The following is a 15180-nucleotide window of genomic DNA, read 5'->3' as shown; positions in this document are numbered from 1 at the left end:
TAGGAGTCGTCATTCCTTACTTCCTCTTTAAATTGCTCTTTATACCTATCGAGTATATTAAGTACGAAGTATAGAGTCGGATACTAGTCGTATAGGTACTTCTTCTCGCCCTACGTATCTATCGTGCCTATCTTGAAGACCTAGAGGGTGTTATAGAGAGAATCTAGCTAGGCCTAATCGTTCGGGGAGAGTATATTCTTTCGGATAGTCGTATCGTCGCGGTGTCGTATATAAAACGTGTCGACACGTTCCCTAATAGTAAGCGCTCGTCCGATTATATAATAGAAGCTATTCTATTGTATAGAGTTGTCTTAAATGAGCTATAAGATAATAAGTTAGCTAGGAGGTGTTTTTAGGGAGATGTTCGAAGTTACGAAGTACCGCCGGTAGAACGTCGGAGGCGTTTAGGAGCGGCCGAAAGCTAATAGATAAGCTTAGATAAGCCTTAGCGTCATTATGTATAAGATCCTACTTATCTTAAGCTTATCGAATTCCTCTAATCCTTTACTACCTACTACCTCTAAGAACTTATCTAACCTCTATATTAAGGCCCTAATCTACCTTATTATATTATGTAGCTTACTAACCGCTCCTCGCTTTAACTAGAACTCGTATACTACGTTAATAGCGCCGCGTTCGACATCTAATTCGAGCCCCTAAAGCGCCCTTCCCGAGCCTTCTCTAGGAGTAGCGATTTAGCGTAGAGATTAGCGATATGACCGAAATAACAAAGGTAGCTATTAAGATATAGTGTCTTAAAGGGAGTCAATAATTAGGAAGTGATCTAGTAGCCTAAGGTATCTACGATAACTTAGCTTATAGGGAGATACCTTCTCTCCCCTTTAGCTTAGATAGACATCTAATATAATCAATATAGTAGTTCCTAATATATTGCTATATACTCGTGCTATTAGTCAGTTGAAGTTTAATCTCTTACTCTACTCCGCTACTATCCACCCGTACCTATTTAATAGATTATAAGCCCGGGTTTATATAGGAATAAGAGTAACCTATATTAGTATAGGTTACTTATATCCCCTACTATCGTAGTAGAAAACATCTGGGAATTAGAAGTCTATCCCGTCTATCCTATTAAGGAGCTTAGTTCGATACTAAGTAATAGGTAACCTAGACAAGGACTCTATACGGCTTACTTAAAGCCAATACCTTAAAGATACTCTATAGGTAGAACTACATCGAGATACTATTAAGAAGGACTTTAAGTAAGTCATTTGAAGCTCTACTAGGAGAGATAGACCTATGTCCTAGCCCCGAGACCTTATACCGCTCCTTCTTTACTTTACTAAGTAGGCCTTAGTATCTACACCTACGAACTTTCCTATTTGTTAAATAGGTACGAGTTGCGTAGTAGTAGAAGACGGCGGATTATACGAAAGACGAAGAAGGACCTAATAGGATAGCGTGTATCTATATATAGTATCGCCGGTGTTAGTATAGGTGTTTTAGGAGGGACAGCTATACTTAGGACTTGACTAGCAAGCCCTGATTACTAATCCCCCTAAGCACCTAATGTTGACCCTATAACCTGTATATTCTCAATACTCCTACTTAGGTCAGAAGGTCTCAAACAATCCCTTATATAAGCTAGAGCTGCCTTATAAAGTTTTGAAACTGCTAGCTATTAAGGGGCTTAGCTAGCCTATTAGTAACTATGTCCTTTATGTAGTAGTAATCCACTATAATCTTCCTTTACTACGAGAGATTCCTGACATAGTAGTATATAACATTAATATGCTTTGACCTGTCATAGACATAGGCATCTTTAACAAAGGTCAAAGCTGCTTAGTTGTTACCTATAAGCTCTACGGGTCTTAGCTTATTAACAGTACTGCTTACCTTGATCCTAGGTTAGAATAAACACTCTCTAACTAGGTTAGGACACCTTATCTCCCTAAGGACTGTAGCAAGAAACTGTGACTACTTGGCTACTACATTTATAGCTATGAACTCAGCCTCTATTATTAATGTAGTAACAGACTTCTGCTTCCTACTTATCTAGGATATAGGTGATCTATAAAGGAACCATATATATCTAAGGATTGAGACTCTGTCTACCTTGTCTATAGTATAACTAGAATCTGAGTATCCCTAGAGAATACCTCCTCCTCTTCTATATATCAAGCCTAGGTCCGGGTATGATCTCAGATACCTAGAGAGTTTCTTCAAAGCTCTAAGATGTTGCTTTAGAGGGTTAGTAACATATAAGCTGATTCTTCTAAGGGGGAAAGCAAGGTCTAGCCTTGTCATTGTCATTTGCCACATCTAGGTACCATTGCAACCCTAGTACTCCTGTTTGTTGCACCTCTTATCTATAGTAGCTAAAGGTCTTAGATCCTTATAGCTATCTATAGGTAAGAGTGTAGGTGTGGCCTTCTGTAGAGAGATGCCTATCTTGGCAAGGTTAGTTTGGATGTAGTGTCCTTGATCAAGCTTTATAGTGCCTTAGGACCTGTCTCTTATAATCCTTATTCTAAGGATCTTCGTAGGTTCACCAAGATCTTTAATCTTAAACACTTTTCTAAGCTTAGCCTTAAACCACTGAACATCTGACAGCTTTGGAGCTACAATAGGGATGTCATCTATATAGGTGAGGACTATAAGGTCTCTTCCTCTGTAGATAAGTAGGCATAGATCTACCTAGGACTAGGTGGATCTAATCTGTTCTAGCTTGGCAACATAGAGCTTGTTCTAATCTCTAGCTGCTTGCTTCAGTCTATACAGGCTTCTAAGGACCTTGAAGACTATATTTGGTGGAATTTCAATACCTAGGGGTGTGATTATGTAGATGTCTTTAAGAAGGCTGCTTTCGGTGAAAGCATTGTTCACATCCACCTAGTACATCTCAAGATCTCTCTCACATACTATAGCTATGAAGACCCTAAGGGTATCATGCCTAACAGTAGGTGCAAAGGTCTCTTTAAAGTCAACACCATATTTCTGTGAAACCCCTCTTATAACTAGTCTTGCCTTGAACTCTTCAATAGCTCCACTGATTATTCTTTTCACATCAAAAACCTACTTAGATGTAACCAGGCTTGCACCCCTTAGTGGTACAACTGGATCCAAGGTGTTGTTGCTTCCTAAGGCAATAAGTTCTTTCTGGATTGCCTCTTTCCACATATGTCCCCAATTGGGGTCTCCTACTGCCTCCTTATAGGACTTTAGGATTGGCACTTCCTGCTGGTAGGCTATAGCCTGCCTAACAGCAGCAAATGTATATCCCTCCACATCATTCAGGATTTCCTTAACCTAGCTTATAGTTGGATTAAGATGAAACATCTGAGCAATCAATGCCCTATAATGCTTGGCTTCATGCTCAGCAAAGCCATCATCTTCATCCCCCCTTGACCTCTTGTTGCCTGCAAGCTGAGGTGGCTGTTGAGGTTGATCCTCCTAAACAAGTTCCTCTTCCTTTTCTTTTCTTGGAGTCCCCTCTACTCCACTCTTCTGGTACACTCTAATGTCTTTTGGAGGTTGGGGAAGTTGCACAAACAGAGGCTTTGCCTGGAGCTGCTATGGCTACATTGATGAACTAGAGACCTGAGCAGGAGGTCTTCCAACGGGGTTTCTCTTCAGGGCTCTGCTTGACTGGTTTGTGAAGGTGATGCCAAGATCCATATCACCCCCCTTCTCATTCTCAAACCAGTCAACTTGCCCGTGTGTTTTGATAGCTTTCATGTGAGGCTCCTAGAAGAGCCATTGCTTTGTGGTGTCCTCCACATAGCTAACAAAGACAACTTCTTTACCCCTATTCATGAGCTCGTCACTTCTTAAGCCTTGAGGTTAGGATCTCGGGTCTATACAGACCACTGCTTTACATCCCTAGACTCTCAAATGGTCAACTGATGGTACCTGGCCAGTGAAGGCTTCTTCTGGTAAAAGAGTAGTACCATCTATTATTGGTCCATTTGGAAAACTGTTTCTGACCACAGTTTGAGCAATAAGGGCCTCTAGCCAGAATTCAACTAGCATACTCGAGTCCTTAAGTATAGCTCTTACTGTATTCTTAGAGGCTTGGATTGACCTTTCCACAGGTCCATTCTGAAGTGAGTTGTAGGCATCAGTTGTGTCCATCTGAATGCCAAACTCCTTCTCCTACTGTTTTAGCAAGGAAAGAATCTCCCTTTTACCATCACTACGGATTGTAGATAGCAAACACCTTGAGCTGTTCTCTACCTAAACCTTCCATTCCTTTAGAGCTGTAGGAGCATCACTCCTAGCCTTCAAAGGGATTACCCACTTCTTCCTCAAGAAGTTGTCTACAATCTCAAGCCAGTACTTGAAGCTAAGTCTTGAGACTGCCCCTTGAAAAGGCCTACAGATGTTAATAGAGATGAGGGCCAGCCTCTCTCCTTTCCTCTCTGTGGCAGGTCCTTTGAACTTCCTCATGTTTGCAAGGGAGCAGACCTTGCAGTTCTGGTGTTCAGAAGGAACAGGAATGGGATCTTTCTTGTCAGTGACTCTATGTAGGTTTCTTAGCAGTCCCTTGCTAAGGTGTGCACATCTTCTATGCTATAGCTCCCACTGGTCCTGGGACTCAGTGGCAGTCATAGCCTGTTCTAATTCACACTCAAAATGTGTACCTAACTTGGACAGATCCAAGTCATGCTCCTATAGAGAGGCATATGCTTGAGGCATAGCTTCAAGCTGCTCTGAAACACTTTGAATGAATAGAACACCCCCTCTCAGCTTTGTCTAGACAACAGGTTTTCTAGAAAGGGATTTAAGGGTGAAACTGGGTGGTTGGACAGCAAATTGTTGGCTGAACTGATTCCAAGAAACAAGACTAACTCCAAGGCCAGGAACAAACAAGACATTTTCTAAGACAATTTGCTTTCTAGAAGGACCACCTATTACTGCACTTCCTATATGTGTAGCTTGTAGATAGCCACCCCCAACCTTGATCTACTTCCTCTTTTGAAGAGGCTTTAGTGTCCTGAATAGTGAATCTTGGTCAGTTATATGTGATGAAGCACAAGAGTCAAGCAACCACTCGGACGAGGGGTACTTGCCCTTGGCTTCCACAGTGGAATGGGCAACCTCATCAACATTATCATCTTCTGATGGTATCTCAGAGTCTGATGCGTCTTCCTGGGTCGCACGGGCCCTTGTAGGCTTCTTACTAGAGGAGGCCTTTGGCTTGCGGCTCTCCTTCATCTGCTTTGCAAGGTCCGTTATCACCTTGAGGACATCACGAAGGTTTGGTAATGATGACCTCCTACGAGGTGGTGACGGTTGTCTCTTAGCAGGGTAGGTAACCCTAGCTAGTTTGTCCTTGTTCCTAACAGCCTGCTGAGCTATAGAAAGGTGTGGGCACTTGCTCATAAAATGGTCACTATTGCAGAGATGGCACGTGAGCTTGCCCTAGAAACCCTTCTTAGCGAACATGGCTATCCCTTGATGAATCATTGATTCTTGCTTCTCCCTAAGAATTACAAGAATGTCTTATAGTGAGAGATTCACCTAGGCATCAATTGCATCGCGAATTGAGCCAAATGAGTCTAGCAGAGCTGCTAAGAGTTGCTAGATCTTTCTGTCCTTAGTCTTAATGTCTTAGAACTGAGGCGAGATTAAAACAGCCCTCCTTACAATTGAGCTAAGCTCCTACTAGGCGTCATCTATTAACTAGTACTCTGTCATCACGAAATTAGTGTATTGCTGAAGCAAACTTCTTCTAGTAGCTAGAAGTCTTCTCCTATATTTGGCTTTAGCCTATTCCTATAACTCCTTCGTATACCGGATCTCGTATATCATCTCTTGATCATCTGTCGACAGACAGATATACATCTTATATAGGGCCGTTGCATTATGCCGTCTATACGATGCCTTCCTTATCGCTTGATCTAAAGGAAGGGATGACTCCGATAATATAGAGGGTGTCGCTATAGATAGGGTTGTAGCGGGATTGTCCGTAATAATGTCTTCGAGGACCTAGTCAACCTGCTTTAATACTAGGTGTATTCTTATTAGCTTGAACTATGTTTCGTAGTTCTCTCTTATTAGAACAGGTACTGCTCTCTTTCTTAAGAACCTAGTCTCGTTCTCCATTTTTTTTATAAGTTAAGGGACAGGTTAGCTGCCCTTAGGTAGAAGGATATATTAGGTCGTACGCGATCGGATCGAAATAGGATAAACCGAACGCGAGGTTGATAGCGGAGAGGATAGCTATCCGCCGGGAAGAGGAGGAAAGTCGAAGGATCGTATTAGTACTAAGACACTGTAGCGTAACTCTCTTAGTAGAGGGGGTTTCTAAGACACTACGGCTCTCTTAGAATAAACAGTCAGTCGATACGAACGCGATGTCCGGAGAGCGACTCTTCTTAGTAAGCTCGCCTACTTATCTAAGGTATTAGTATAGGCTCCCTAACTCGGAGTCTAACAGTGCCTCACTAGGCTCTTTTACGTCTTATATATACCTATAGCACGGCTGTAGCTTCCTATATAATACGGGTGCGGCCTCTAGTCTGCCTTCCTTTTGTTCTAAAGAGGAATAACTCTAATACGACTTTGTCGAGGGTAAAACACCGAGTTGCTAACCCGGGCTTATAACCTATTAAATAGGTACGAGTTACGTAGTAGTAGAAGACGGCGGATCACACGAAAGACGAAGAAGGACCTAATAGGATAGCATATATCTATATATAGTATCGCCGGTGTTAGTATAGGTGTTTTAGGAGGGATAGCTATACTTAGGACTTGACTAGTAAGCCCTGATTACTAATCCCCCTAAGCACCTAATGTTGACCCTATGACCTATATATTCTTAATATATATCCGGTAACTATAGTTCTAATATATAGGCCGATATCTTAAGTTCTCCGCTATAGTCCGTCTCTTATATTCTATACCTCTCGATCTTATACTCTTTCTAATTCTTATTCTAACTACTGTCTACTACACTTAGGTAGTGGCCCCGGCATTTCCCTACTCGGTAGCGAGGGCGCTTAAGTTCGGAGTTACGTTACGTAGTTAAGGTAGGCGGTAGTCGCCGTCGTAGCCGTATATCTCGTACTCGGGGTTACTAGTAATATATAGTCCGGTATAGTAACGGAAGCACTTACCCTACTTCTTTAGATCTTCGCGACCCTCGCGGTTAAGCGGTAGTAGATTCTAAAGGTATGCTAGCAAGTCTTCCTTCTTCTTAATACCTAAGTACTATAGTAGGCGCTATACGATCGCGCCGGTCGCGCTAGCTACGGTAGCTATAGTAGTCATTACGTTACTAGTAGGGCCTAGGTTCTAGTTACCTCCTCCGCCGCTACTACGAGGGCGGTTATTGTCCTACTAAGGGTATAGCTACTCGGTCTCGTAGAAGGTCTCGTCTAACTCGGTATACTCCTTAATAACATCCTATATACTGTTTAGGCAACGGTTAACCTCTCGGTCGCCGAATAACTTAACGAAGTACTTACGGTTTAGGCGGTTACGGAAAAGTATTAGCTCGGTGTCATCCCCCTAGTCTATCTAGGTACGTAACTTCGAGTAACGTACGAAGAATACGACAAAGGATTTCTTCTACTACTACTTATAGGTTATAATATCGACTATAGCCTTTATAACTTCGTTCCGAGGACCGTACTAACGAGTTATCTAGTCTAGTAGCTCCTCGCCGGTACTAAACTCGTTATATAACTAATGTCCTAGGATAGGGATACGTAGCTTAATAGTAGTCTAGACTTTACTATTAGTCTATCTATATAGCAAGCGGAGGGCATCCTACTTAGTACGGAAGGTCGCTACTATAAGCTTTAGTAGGATACTCGTGTACTAACTATCGAAAGATAGGTCGGTATCGTTCTTAAACTTCTTAGGATCTAGCACTCCCTTACCGATCTCTATACTACGCTCTAAGATACGGTCGATATTAATAAGACGCTCGGCGAGGTCTACTAGTAGTATCTATATACGATTAGTACGTCCTCCTCTAGTACGTACCGTCTCTTAGCGCTAGTTACGGCGGCGATTGTCGCGGCCTCGATCCTTATCCTTATTGCTACGACCTAGGCCGTTATCATCATCGTCATCTCTACTACTACCCCTACCGCCCCCGGTAGCGGCTTTACGATATATACGCTAAAGCTTCTCGAGGGAGGTCTCTCGCGGGTAAGAGCGCGAGCGTAACGGACTACGGCCTCGACGCCTATTACCGTTAGTAGTGTTGTCCTCTATAGCTTAGAGACGAGTCTTTAAGTCATCGATCTCCTTCTATAACGCCTAGTTTATACTCTTAGTATCTTATGCCTTCTTCTTCTCCTTTTCGCTAAGATCGTGAAATTGCTTATATAGATCATTAGCTTGCTTATACTTGTCCTAGACCTCCTTTATCTTAGCTAGGTCTAGTACGTTCTTAAGGCTATACTATCTTCTATAAGGCGGACTTCTCGGTTCTAAGCATCTAATAGATACGGTCGTATTCGGCGTAGGGGTTACGGTACTAGTCGTTCTAGAGGGCGTTTATACGTTATAAGACGTCGACTTGCTCGGTAGCGGTCTACGCGGTATTAAATCCTCGTAGGATAAAGTCGTATAAAGTCTTAGGATAGTCTCGGACTAACTCGGCGAGGTCGTTCGCGTCGACGTTCTAGAAATCGCTAGCGGCAATATGTTTAGCTTCGTCGAGGGAGTAGTAAATAGGTAGTATGTCGTCGCTACCCTTCTCCTAGTACTCCTTTGGCTCGTAGAGTTCTATAAAGTCAATAGCGCCTCTCTATTCCCTATCGAGTGCCTTCTCCTATACTATATCCAACTCCTACTAAAGAGCGACGCCGGTATTAATCGTAACACGCCGGTCGTTATCTTAAGTCTAGGACTATAGAAAAGATAAGAGATCTAGGAAAAGAGATGTACGCTTACCTAAGGGCTTTGCCGGTAGTAGTATACCGTTCTAGGTCTATAAGTCCTACTAACTCGTTATAGTGTAGTTATTAACGCGACCTATCGCTATTACTAAGGTCTTCGCGGCGTTAACTTCCCTAGGTATCTACGTACTTAGCGCCTTACTATGTTCTACTACCCGCTCGTAGTCGCGTATTCTTTAGTTCTATAAGTCTATTCCTGTTATTACGCGTCCCTTACCTAGATCCGTGATCTAGGTAGGCTAGTAGAACAAACTATAAGGACGCGCGTACTATAGGGTCCGAGAGAGATAGTTGTTATTCTACGAAGCTACGAAAGAGGAGCGCGAGGCGCGGCGAAGTTATAAAGCAAAGCCAAGCCGCGCTAACCCGATACGGAAGGTCCGCGGTTCAGCCGGGCTGACGTAGCTATAGTAGGGGGTCGCGGGCTACCCGTAATATAGATAGACTTCTATAAGCTAGCCGATTAGATAGCTATAACACCTACTAAAGAGCCGGTGTCTAAGAAGCGTAAGAATAAGAAGGGTAAGGCACTAGCGGCATCTTAATCTTAGCCTTTATAACGGTTATTATTAAGGACAATAACGACCTTTAAAGCGTGCTTAATAATAAGTATAAGCGGCGGAGGGTTAACGAGCTTCTTATACCTACTATTAAGCGTAACTCGCTTAAGAAGTACCTAGCTAGCACTTAAAAGATTAATCTATAAGCTAACAAGTCTACTAAGCAGATTAAGGCCGACAACATAGCTCTATACGATGCCCTTAGATACTAGTACCGACACCGTGAGATAGAGCCGGAGCTAGCGAGGTTTACGTTCGATACACTCGCTCTTCCGCTTATATCGGACTCTCTAGAGCGTTCTTTTAGCTCAGGCCGTGATATGATTGTATATAGACGCTCAAACCTTATAGACACTATTATTGAAGCCTATAGCTGTCTACGCAGCTGGTACGGAGCACTAGGTAGTGACGATGTGGACGATGAGGTGGCTATCGAGAATGACTATAAATACAACTTCTTCACACGAGCTATAGAGCCTGGACCGGAGGTTGTAGTGACAGCAAGCAGCAGCAGCAGCAACACCTTGTGAAGATACAGACCTTCCTAATTAGGAAAGTGGTCACCAACTGGTATGTATTGTTAGGCTTATTCAGCTATAGGTTATTGGTATGGTATGGACAAGATGAGTACCGGTAACCATACAAATACACTCACTGCGCCGAGAAGATGACTTCGTGCTGTCTACAGGCACACTCTGCACTCCTTGACATCACCAACATCGCACGAGGCAACTGCACATACGGCAAGGTATAGCATCGAGGTCGTATGGTGACCTATAGATATCGATCCAACCACTTGCCACAGCAGACGCGAGCCACCTCGTCACCGAGCGCACCCGAGCCAACAATGCAACATTCGAGGAACGCTTGGAGCGTACGAACGAGAGCGAAATAGTCCATTCTGCATGCCTTTTCCATTACAAGAGTTGCAAAGGTGGTCGGGAAGAAGAAACGTGGAGGATGACATAGCTTGTGCCTGGACTCAGACTATGGGAGTGCTGAACACCCAACGAGCCCTTGCGATTCTTGGCTCACACATCGCCATTCTTGCTTCGCCGAGTCTGCAATGACTTCTGTGTCTTTCAAGGCTTTCTCCTAAGGATGTCAAGATGGTGCAATAGTGCAGCCCGTGCAAACTCCCAAGGGCTGGCGATCAGAGAATGTTGCCGGCGTTGACTGTGAATTTCGCTTCCGGAGAGCTGCCTAAGAGCTGCTTACGAGACACATGGCCATGAGCAAGATACACGACGACGCGCTGCAAGCTCGACTACATCGGCACGACCTCGCTATCTCGCCACCAGCCAGCGTGTGCAAGCAAAGGCCTTCGCCTCAAGAATAAGTCGAAGCGCTGCGCGGCAATCAACTTTGTCAGCAGCCCTCGTCCTTCCTTAAGATGGTATGCAAGCGGGGAAAGCGGTAAAAGAAAACGCAACTGGACATGAAGATACCTATCATCCTCTGATCTAGCTACTGTCGGTTTCGGGACACTATGGCTTTCCCCGTTCTTCAAGATATGACATCACTCCATCCCGAACCATGAGATTTGTCTCGCTCACACAGCTTTCCCAGCGCCCGCTGTCTATTCTACACGAAGCCTTGGATCCTCACAAAGCGTCAAAGACGCATGTTGGATGGACCTCGGCGCCAAGGTAGTGATACAGCCTTCAAGCTCCTCTGACGACGACTCCTCGAATGTCACCGGCCATGGCTCCTCCACTGCTGCTTGCAGCGCAGGCTGTGATTTGCTTGCCGCTATCATCGCAGTCACCGGTGTAGTATCCGTCCACGCAGCTGTTGATCAGGTCAGCAAGAATTTACTCGGGCTCATTGCAGTTTCGAATACTCACGTCAAAATCGGGATGAAGGTGACGTATCCGGTCTCGCCAGCGCCGAACATGTACTGCGCGCTGAACGACCTCGAGATAGACTTCTCCCATGTGATACCGATGGAAGCGCTGATAATCCCGAATGGGTCGCCGACAGATACACCGACATCGACACTGAACGACTGCTCGACGGTCTTGCTCTCTGTGGCTGAGCATGACTCCGTGGGTCCACATGTAACCTCGTCCAAGATGATGGAGATTGGACCGGCTTTGGTATATGGGCCGTTGGTTGCGGTGAAGCCTCCGCAATCGCGCTTCTGGATGGTACGCTCCTTGACAGCCGTGGGCGCGAATGTCTGAGGTTCAATGACAGTACCGTTGCGGTCGTGGAGCAACAATGTGCTCAGCCCTCTCTTGCCGAGGCCAGCGTTGGCTGGGTTGGGACTTCTCTTGGTTGGGGCACCGGCTGCTGTGCAGTCGCTAGTACCTACAGGAGATGATCGTCAGTTGCGGGCCGTTGGGCAGCTCATGGGACACATACCGCAGCAGAATTGGATCAAAAAGGTGTTGTCCACCTTCACGGGAGCACAAGTAGCACCTTGAATGACCAGAACACTCCCGCCGCACCCTCCGTTGAGATCACCAGTGGCGGAGCAGAGAAGAAAACATCGACCATGCCGTTCTCGTCGGATGGATAGCCCTTATCCTTCAATTGCTGAGTGTCGTAGTAGGTGCACTCAGGGTAGCCGGTGCCCGTCGAGAAGTACAACGGGCAGTCGGCACAATCGCTGCCTTTGCAGGCGTCGACTGTCCCGCTTGGATCTTGCCGTTTCGAGATCTCGAAGACTGGTGCTGGTGCTGCTGTTGCAAGCTGGATCGCCTGGAGCAGGGCGAGACTCGTGAGGAAAGCCATGGTGAAGGAGTTGAGGAAGTTGAGTATTGAAGGTACGAGGAGTAGCGCGGTGATGCTGATGCTGTGTGACAGAGATACTTTGGCCGGGGATCCAAGCACCTTTTATGCCTCTCCTCGACACCTGGGGCCAGGCGGAATCTGCCGTCTCTACTATCTTGTGATGGCTTTCCTTTGGTCATGCCCTCATACCAGTCTCGATCCTCCACTGCAACGTAGCCGAGACATTGGCTCATGGTTTGCTCCAGCGTATCCGCATCGCAGTGGTAGCAATCCTTACATCGCAGTATAAGCTACATCAGGACTGTGGCGTGGAGCGAAGGATGGTAAAGCAATAGTATATGCTCGTGCCTCTCGTCGCGAGGATGGAACCTGTCTGGCATCAGCGATGAGCGTCAGGTCTCCGCGCACGATGCTGCCGATGGCATAGCTCACTGGGTACATCTTTGTGGAGAGGGCGAAGGAGAAGAGCACGAAGGAGTCGACCCCATATGCCAAGATGGGCCATGCAACTCACGATGAGGCGAGGTGGGTATGGCATGTGCTTAGCAGACCTCGATTGGCTCGAGCCAGGTCTAAGTCATGGCCGTCGACGAGGACTATCGCTTGTAGCGTGGTCAAGACCAACACGTGGGGAAGCACGAGGCATATCCATGGCCGCCATACAGAACTACCCCCGAGACGCTCGCTCGACTGCAGTTGCTGGTGACCCACATCGTCTATACGCCTTGAGGACAGCTAAGACTTTTAGAACAAGGTAGTGCTAGGCTCCGCGGACGTTCAAGCCCGCAGAACGGGCGACGGCCCAAAGTTTGGACGCATGCATCATATCACTTTATGACGACAATCAGCTGTGCAAGCCTTCTTGGTCAGTCGACACAAGCTATGCCACGCTAATGCTTGCCAGAGTTGTCAAACAAACGAAGTCTTGTAGAAACGAGGGCTGAAGAAGCTTAGCAGTAGCCTTCGAAGAACGGCTTCCATCCGCCTGGGCGGTATGCCTGAATCCAGAAGCTCTGCACAACTTTGAAGCATGACGTCGAATGCAGGAAGGTGGCAGACTTTTAGCCGGCTGATGTACCACAGATCGCCATGTGGAATGACTCCTTTCGACTAGGTGCAACCCAGATTGTCGTTGAACATTGCGCTGACCACCAAGCCTGTATCGTGCCACCAGAGACGCGCCTGAAGTCGACTGTACCATCGCCGAGAAGTCGGCCCGTAGGATGTACTGACATCTTAGGGCAAGATCCGCAGCTGTCATAACGATATGAAGCTTAACGTGCCAAGCTCGGGGTGTTCCGCCTTTTCCGCCGCTGCTTGTATAGCTTGTTGCTTGCCCGGAGCTTAGATATGATCTTGATCCTTCAGCGGATGAACTTGTGTCCTAGCAAGGCTCCAAAGTCGTAGCCAAGCATGCTCAATGCTGATCGTATCCGACACCGGCTTGGCGGGCCATCATAAACACAAGTCTGCGGTATACGACTGTGCAAAGCCGGGAGAACCGTGGAGGCAGTCCTAGGGCAAGTCGATTCACAACGAGTCCACCAGACTTGCTCCAAGGCGCTCTCCAACTCGTCCGACATCTCTGCAACCTCCCGCCAACTTCGCCTGACTGCCAGCCACACCTGTGTTCACCTTCCAGAGCCCATCCGCAACCACGAACTCCATCATGTCAACCACATCCTCCAGTCAAATGCCGGCCACCACTGGCTACACACCAGGCCCCGTGCCATGCCAACCCAACAGCTTTCCTGCCCCTCTCGATTACGCTGGCATGAATGGCACTGTCTGCGCAGTCTCGATACATCCAGCAACTTTCAATATCACCCAGTGTTGCCGTAGTGCAGTACGTGTGGTTGACGATTGTACGCAGTACTGCGAGACCAAGAACCAAGGCAACCAGGCAGTGGATTCTAATATGTTCTCCAACTGCGTCCAGGCAGGTAACAATGGGACTTTTGTCAGCAGTATGTGTGGAGAGTACATGAATGGTACCGGCGTCAATGCTTCATCGCCTGAGGCGCAGACCAACACCGGTAAGTTTTCAACTTTTCACTTCAAGCTGCTGAACGTGGACTGATCAAGGATCCGACAGGCTCGAGTCTGGGCTCTTCCTTGGGTTTGAGTAGTGCTGGAGGCCTGGTAGTGTCACTCACGCTTCTGGCTGTGGGTTTCCAAGGCCTGTGGATGTAATGATGACGATGCAAGGACATCGGAGAGCTGTGAGATGCAGGCTTGAAGTTGCCTCTTCGGAAGACCGGGCAGCTCTTCAGCGAAGTCTGGAGTTGGAGGCATTGGTTGTGGGACAAAGCGTGTATGGTCTTGCATAATCGTTATGCGAGTGTGAACGTATGCTCGAAGATACTGTGTTATTAGGATCGCTGCCCGTTAAGCCTTCGTCGATTACTGCTCGTCAGTCAGACCGTCCGGAGGTTACTCGATATAAGGCCACCCAAGCAGTGAGAACTTTGGCCAACAAATCATCACTGAGCACCATAAGCATTATGATCAGACCTGCATCAAGCTCTTGCCATACACGCGACCCACCTTGGAAGTTGTGTGCAACTTCAGTTGCTTATAACGATTGCCATGACCAAGTGGGGAGTTCATTGTGTACACTGACGACTCTTTCTCGTGCCTCTCCGACGCATAGAGGTTTTCCATCGAGGATATCGGTGCTCAGGATGTTGAGCCGATGTGGGAGCAAGAGCCACAAGGTGATACTCCGACGTCTGACTGACACCGCAGCACCGAAGCTGACGAGGATCGGTGTCAAGGTTTCGCTAAGGGCTACCCACAGCGCTACCGTACGTGTCTCTTCGAGCACAGTGTCGAAGGGCAATGTGCCATCGTAAGGGATGTGTCGTGAAGAGTCGTGGTGACGTCGCGGTACGCGATTCCAGGTGCTCACAGAGCAGAGCAATAGGCAATACAGTATTGTGAGTGTCCTTCGCCATGTAGCTCAGGCTTCGAAAGCTTAGTCGCGGTGTGGTGTTGGTCGT

The 15180-nt window shown here is 46.6% G+C and overlaps 2 protein-coding genes across 2 annotated transcripts; one reads left to right on the top strand and one right to left on the bottom strand.

The window, feature by feature from the left end:
• Window positions 1-11103: 11103 nt before the first annotated feature.
• On the bottom strand, window positions 11104-12178 carry CLAFUR5_03891 (uncharacterized protein; the record flags this gene model as incomplete). Its single annotated transcript, XM_047903039.1, has 4 exons — window positions 11104-11230; window positions 11287-11752; window positions 11807-11840; window positions 11909-12178. The coding sequence occupies 4 exons, from the start codon at window positions 12176-12178 to the stop codon at window positions 11104-11106; spliced, it is 897 nt and encodes a 298-aa protein (XP_047758940.1).
• Window positions 12179-13847: 1669 nt separating this feature from the next.
• CLAFUR5_03890 (uncharacterized protein) lies at window positions 13848-14371 on the top strand (the record flags this gene model as incomplete). Its single annotated transcript, XM_047903038.1, has 2 exons — window positions 13848-14214; window positions 14274-14371. 2 exons carry the CDS (start codon window positions 13848-13850, stop codon window positions 14369-14371), a joined length of 465 nt encoding a protein of 154 aa, XP_047758938.1.
• Window positions 14372-15180: the final 809 nt, after the last annotated feature.

The sequence above is a fragment of the Fulvia fulva genome, chromosome 2, assembly GCF_020509005.1.
Source record: "Fulvia fulva chromosome 2, complete sequence".
Taxonomy (NCBI): Eukaryota; Fungi; Ascomycota; class Dothideomycetes; order Mycosphaerellales; family Mycosphaerellaceae; genus Fulvia; species Fulvia fulva.
The sequence above is the reverse complement of the archived record's forward strand: the minus strand, read 5'-3'. Positions and strand labels throughout refer to the sequence as shown.